The sequence below is a fragment of the Amphiura filiformis genome, chromosome 15, assembly GCF_039555335.1.
Source record: "Amphiura filiformis chromosome 15, Afil_fr2py, whole genome shotgun sequence".
Classification (NCBI taxonomy): domain Eukaryota; kingdom Metazoa; phylum Echinodermata; class Ophiuroidea; order Amphilepidida; family Amphiuridae; genus Amphiura; species Amphiura filiformis.
In genome coordinates this window covers 1,411,922-1,417,556 of record NC_092642.1, presented here as the reverse complement: position 1 = coordinate 1,417,556, position 5,635 = coordinate 1,411,922, and the positions used below count along the sequence as shown (strand labels likewise).

The 5,635-nt window shown below is 38.9% G+C and overlaps 1 protein-coding gene across 1 annotated transcript; it reads left to right on the top strand.

The window, feature by feature from the left end:
- Positions 1 to 2,441: 2,441 nt before the first annotated feature.
- Positions 2,442 to 5,089, top strand: LOC140172050 (carnitine O-acetyltransferase-like). The gene has a single exon (XM_072195397.1). It carries the CDS (start codon positions 2,442 to 2,444, stop codon positions 4,245 to 4,247), a length of 1,806 nt encoding a protein of 601 aa, XP_072051498.1. The 3' UTR covers positions 4,248 to 5,089.
- The last annotated feature ends 546 nt before the right edge of the window (positions 5,090 to 5,635 follow it).

Sequence of the window (5,635 nt, the reverse complement as noted above, 5' to 3'; positions counted from 1 at the left end):
TGATAGATTTGCACACAAATATGTTATCCATACAGCAAAGATATATAGTCCTTACAAGCCCATTGTGGTTCAATGAGCCATGTATAATAATAATTGGGCTGATCATTCCTCATTATGTGTACTTTAAAGTATACATTATAGTAAGAAGAGGTATGTCCTTGCAACTTTGCAAGGCTTTGTAAAGATAGGTAAACAATCTTTACAGACCCTTCCTAGGGCATCTGTGTATTTACTCATAGTTGATCTAGGTTCTGTTTTTCTATCCGATTCTTCTTCTTTCTTTCTTTACCAAATAGTTTCAAAATGTTGCTGCTTCCGTAAATTATATAGTAGGCTTTCAATGTCGTCACCACCATGAACCATAGGCTAGTGGTACAAATGTCGCATGAACAACTCTAGACTCTAGGTCAAAGGTCATAAAAGATCAACATCACTGGTTAAGGGCCGTGCTCTGTGAGCACAATGTCTAGTTTATGTTTCTTTTTGTATTATTTATTTGTTTATTTATTTATTATTAATTTATTTATGTATTTATGTATTTATTTACTTTTTTTATATTTATTTATTTATTTATTTATTTATTTATTATATTTTATTTATTGATTGATTATTTGAATGACGTGATGAGGTACCGGGTTCGAATCCCATCTATGCCTTTAAAAAAACACTAGGAAAATTACTGCAGTAAGTTTATTTGGCGCGCGATCTCAGTTAGTCATTTCCTGATGGCTGTGCCTCTTACAGACACCCTCCCTCTGGAATCCAAACGACGGTTCGCTCTCTTCACATCCCTTAAAGGTATACGAGGTATTGTTAGACGAAGCAGCCAAAAAAATCGATTATCATTATCTGAATCAATATATTATTGAAAAATAGCACTTTGGTGTTTTGCAAAAATTCATACTACAAATCATATACTTTGAAAACTTGCTTAATTTATTGTTGTTAATGAGTTATGAACGTTTTACAAAAGTGTTGTTGTTTCAGCCCTCTTTACAACATAAGTAAAGTACCACAGGACCTACAAAAATATATCTGTGATATTTTGAATTCTTCTACACGCTCGCTATGAATTGAGCAATGCAATTTTTGCTGAAGCTCACTACCTTTCGCAAGATGCTGTGAACTACTTATTTTTTGCTGCTTTTTGTACCACCAATACATCGTATACCCTTAAGGCTCGTGTTTTTATTTTGACCGGATAGGATATGCCAATGTACCTTACGATGTTATGACGACATGTTCAGAGGGGGACTTATTTCTTTTGAGGTGTTTATATATGCCAATGTACCGTATATCTGCTCTCACTATAAACACGCTGTATATACAAACAGCAAGAGTTTCGGTATAAACGAGGCGAACCTGTATATATAAACATTGAGCGGAGCCCCCCCCTGAGTGCTCATCCATCTTTCTTTGGCGATTGAGGCAGACCCCTCCATGTAATGATGCTGCAGGAGGATCGCTACACCTCCTCCATAGAGAGGAGTAATTAAGGTGAAGCACCTATAATCAAGGGCACAGCACCAATGACCACGGCGGGGCTCGAACCTACAATCACACGAGCATGAGGCATGTGCTCTACCTCTAGACCACAATTGTACTAATACGCTAAACACAAGATAATCTGGCTCACTATAATAAACACGCTCACTGTATCGCAGTCAACTTTGCGCCAGAATACCATGCTGGTAATATTGGCGTTATGTGTTACATTAATCTACAAGATAATCACATTTTCCTCACAGTGCCTATAATTAAAGACAGAGATAAAAAGAATTTATCGCGTCTGATGTCACTGTCAATTACGATCCTTGATTGGTTTACACAGGTTAATCAGCGCGTAAAAGGAAAACCGATCTATCTGGTGCTGATCGGAGAAAAGGAATAGCAGCAAATGGCGAAATATTACGTACTTTTACAAGGCAAAAAGCAGCTTTTCTAGGCATTGTGGACATGGTGCCTTCGGTTAAGAAAGTTTCCTACTATAACGACCTAACGTTTGAGATGGTTTGCATGTCGAAAGGTGCAAATTTAACAATAAGGCGCCCGGTTATAAATCCGCGTTCAGCAAGTCATCATCACGACACTTGTAAACAAACCGTGCTCGAGTTTGATTGACAGATGACGTCAGACGCGATAAATTCTCTTTATCTTTGTCTTTCATTATAACTTTACATTTTATTTTACCCTGCAGAATTTGCTTTAGAAATAGCTTTAGAAGACAATCTTCACGCAATAATGAGGCATGTTGCATTCATGTCTATAATCACTGGCGACTGATGGGTGCCAGTCATTTTGATACAGCCTGTATTATCTAAAATATTTTTTCCTTCCTGTTTAGGTGTGAACACACAGCTGGCACAACCCAAGCAATGTCGAGACCATTCTACAAACTTATTCCTCGGTTCCGTGCAATGTCGAGATCATTCTACAAAATTATGCCTCGATTCCGTGCCCCTGCTATGCATCAAACACTTCACCGTTATCTGTTGTCAGTAGAACCTTTGATCACACCTCACCAACACCATGTAACTAAAGGAATTGTCTTGGAGTTTGGCAAACTTGGTGGTATTGGAGAACGTTTACAACAGGGTTTATCGCACCGAATGCACACGGACGATAAGTGGTTTCACAACATGTGGCTAGATAACTATTTCCTCAAAGATCGTCGATCGTACATCCGTCGGAATGTTGCTGCAGTTTGTCCTCGTCAACATTTTCGTGGTGCTGTGGATCAGATTAAATTTGCCGCAAAGCTTACGGCTGGTGTACTTGATTTCAAGTCTCAACTTGATAGTGGAACTCTATCTCAAGACAGGATGCATGGAAAACCTCTTTGTATGATGCAGTATCAAGCACTCTTTCATTCTTGCCGTGTACCGGATGTCAAGAAAGATTCGTTGTTCTTAGAACACGAAAGCTTGACAGCATCACGGCATATTATTGTGGCTTCAAACAACCAATTCTACGCAGTAGATGTTCTTGATAAAAATGGAACACCTCTGGATGTTAACATCATCTATGATCGTCTGGTTTATGTGAACCACGCTACCAGAATCAGAGATATCCCCGTTGCGCTATTAACTACTGAAAATAGAAATGCATGGAGTGAAGTTTATCAGAAAATGGCAAAGAGTCCAGTTAACAGACACACTTTTGATGCCATCAACAAATCCATATTCATTTTGTGTCTGGACAAAACTGAAGGTGTCAACGAGAAGTCAGAAATGGACGATGCACTTTATGGTCTCACTGGTGGTGGGAGTGCATGTAACTCTGGTAATAGGTGGTTTGACAAGAGTATCCAGATGTATGTGAGTATTGATGGCAAGGTTGGTGCTGTGTATGAACATGCTGTGTCCGATGGTTCTGTCAGAGCACGACTACTGGACCATGCGTTGAATTATGCGAAAGATTTACATCGTCCGTTGATACCAAAAGCACCGTTATCAAAAGATTGTACACCAAGGAAGTTATCGTTTCATTTAGATAATGAATCACTTTCTGCCATTACAAAAGCCAGTGAAAAGATTGATGTCATTTGTGATGAACTTCAGTTTGAGTTTTTGAAGTTCCACACATTTGGCAAACTTTTCTTGAAATCACAAAGTGTTAGTCCAGATGGGTTCATACAAATGGCAATACAGCTTACAAACTATAAACTTTTCAGACGTACAGTAGCTACATCAGAAAGCGCACTGCTTAGGATGTACCGTTACGGCAGAACTGAGGCTATACGATCACTGTCAAATGCCTCAAATGCGTTTGTGCATGCAATGGATTCTGCACCGGATACTGACAGAACTTGTCAGCTTCTCGTAGATGCAATTGACTCACACAAGCAATACACGAATTGGGCAATCACAGGGAACGGTGTAGATCGACACCTCCTTGCACTCAAGCTTATGGCTTTGGAGAGAAGTGACAACTTGCCTGAGTTCTTTCAAGATATTGCCTACACGAAAAGTTCACACTTTACGGTACTATCAAGCCAGGTAAATTTACAGCATGCTATAGGTACCTGCTTTGCACCAGAATACCGAGACGGTAATAGTGTGTGTTACAATGTACAAGATGATCACATTTTCTTCACAGTGGGTAGCTTTACATCTAGTTTAGTTAGTGCTGACGAATTTGCTGAGACTTTAGAAGAAAGTCTTTACTTGATGAAGCATCTTTTATCTTCACGGACAAATAATGAGCGTTTTACTGAAATTTGCAGTCAAAAACACGATCTAATTTGACTTATGTATAATTTCGTCGGCCGTATCACATACTGATGTATTTGCAAAATACGCATTTCGAGAAAATCGAACTTGAAAATCTAGCAATTTTCATTTGCTACATAATCTTGATTAAAATATTATTGTCGATTAAAACCAGTAATGCAAATATACCATATCAGAGCATAACTTATTCTGCAAAAAATCAATATTAAATAAAATACGTCACTATGTGAAAAGGACTAATGTCAATTTCGCCGTTCAAATGACAAATACGTCGCGCAAATACGTCAGTATGTGAAACAGTTGCGCAAATACGTCAGTTGTCCTGTGAAAAGGACAAAACAGTAATTTTGCCGTACATTGACAGAGTCGCGCAAATACGTCAGTATGTGAAACAGCAAATTCTTCAAATTGCAGATACAGTGGATACTATATACTGGGCTTGCGCAGTATAGGTGATCGGCAAATACGTCGTTATGTGATGCAGACATTTCAAGGTTATGTAAATACGACATAATTAAATCTTACTAATTAAGCCACTTTGAGACATGATTTTTGATGAATATATAGAGTAGAACATATAAGAAACTAACATACCAATTTTCTCAAAAATGTTAAAAATGTCGAATACGTCAGTATGTGATACAGCCCAAAAGGTTGACCCAATTTTTTTTGGTGGTTTGAAAAAGTGAAGAGCAAAAAAAAAAGGATTTTAGGCGCCTTTTTCTTTACTAATTCTTTTTGCCGCCCCTTCGTTTTAACCTTTAGCCGCCCCTGTTTTTGCCACCCCTTCTTCTTCCGCCGCCCCTTCGTTTTGGCCGCCCCCTGCTTTTCCCCCGGGAGGCTTGCGCCCCAAAGCCCCCCCCCCCCCAATACGCGCATGAAATGAATCATTGTTTTATACAGAAAGATGATTGCATGGGTGCCGGAATTATTGGACACATAAAATAAAAGAAAACAGACAATCAAATCAATTACAATATGGCTTTAACGTTTTTCAGTAATTATTTGCACTGTAAGTTAACTCTGAAATGGTGGATGAGCCAGATAGGTTGAGAAGTTCCACGTGGGGGAGGGGGGGCTGAACTGCTTCTGCACAAATATGCACGATTGAACCGATGTAGCTTTTGGCGGGAAAATGTTATCAAACTCTGTACATGGTGAAATTTCACACTTGTTCAAATTGTGTTAAAACCAAACTTTTAATAGTAAGTAAACGGTATAAACAAGTGTAATAATAAATTTACTATTCTTTACAATATGTATACTTAGGGGCTGTACAATAATCATTAGCTCTGGGAGGGTAAAATGGTGCGGGGGGCAAGAAAATTTTGGCGAGCCAAAAAGGGGGGGGGGATTTTTGGCCAGCCGAGAGGAGGGTGGGGCAAGCGATTTTGGGCACACAT

Coding starts and splice junctions, on each gene's coding strand:
- LOC140172050 (XM_072195397.1), top strand. CDS start 2,442: ATGCCTCGATTCCGTGCCCCTGCTATGCATCAAACACTTCACCGTTAT.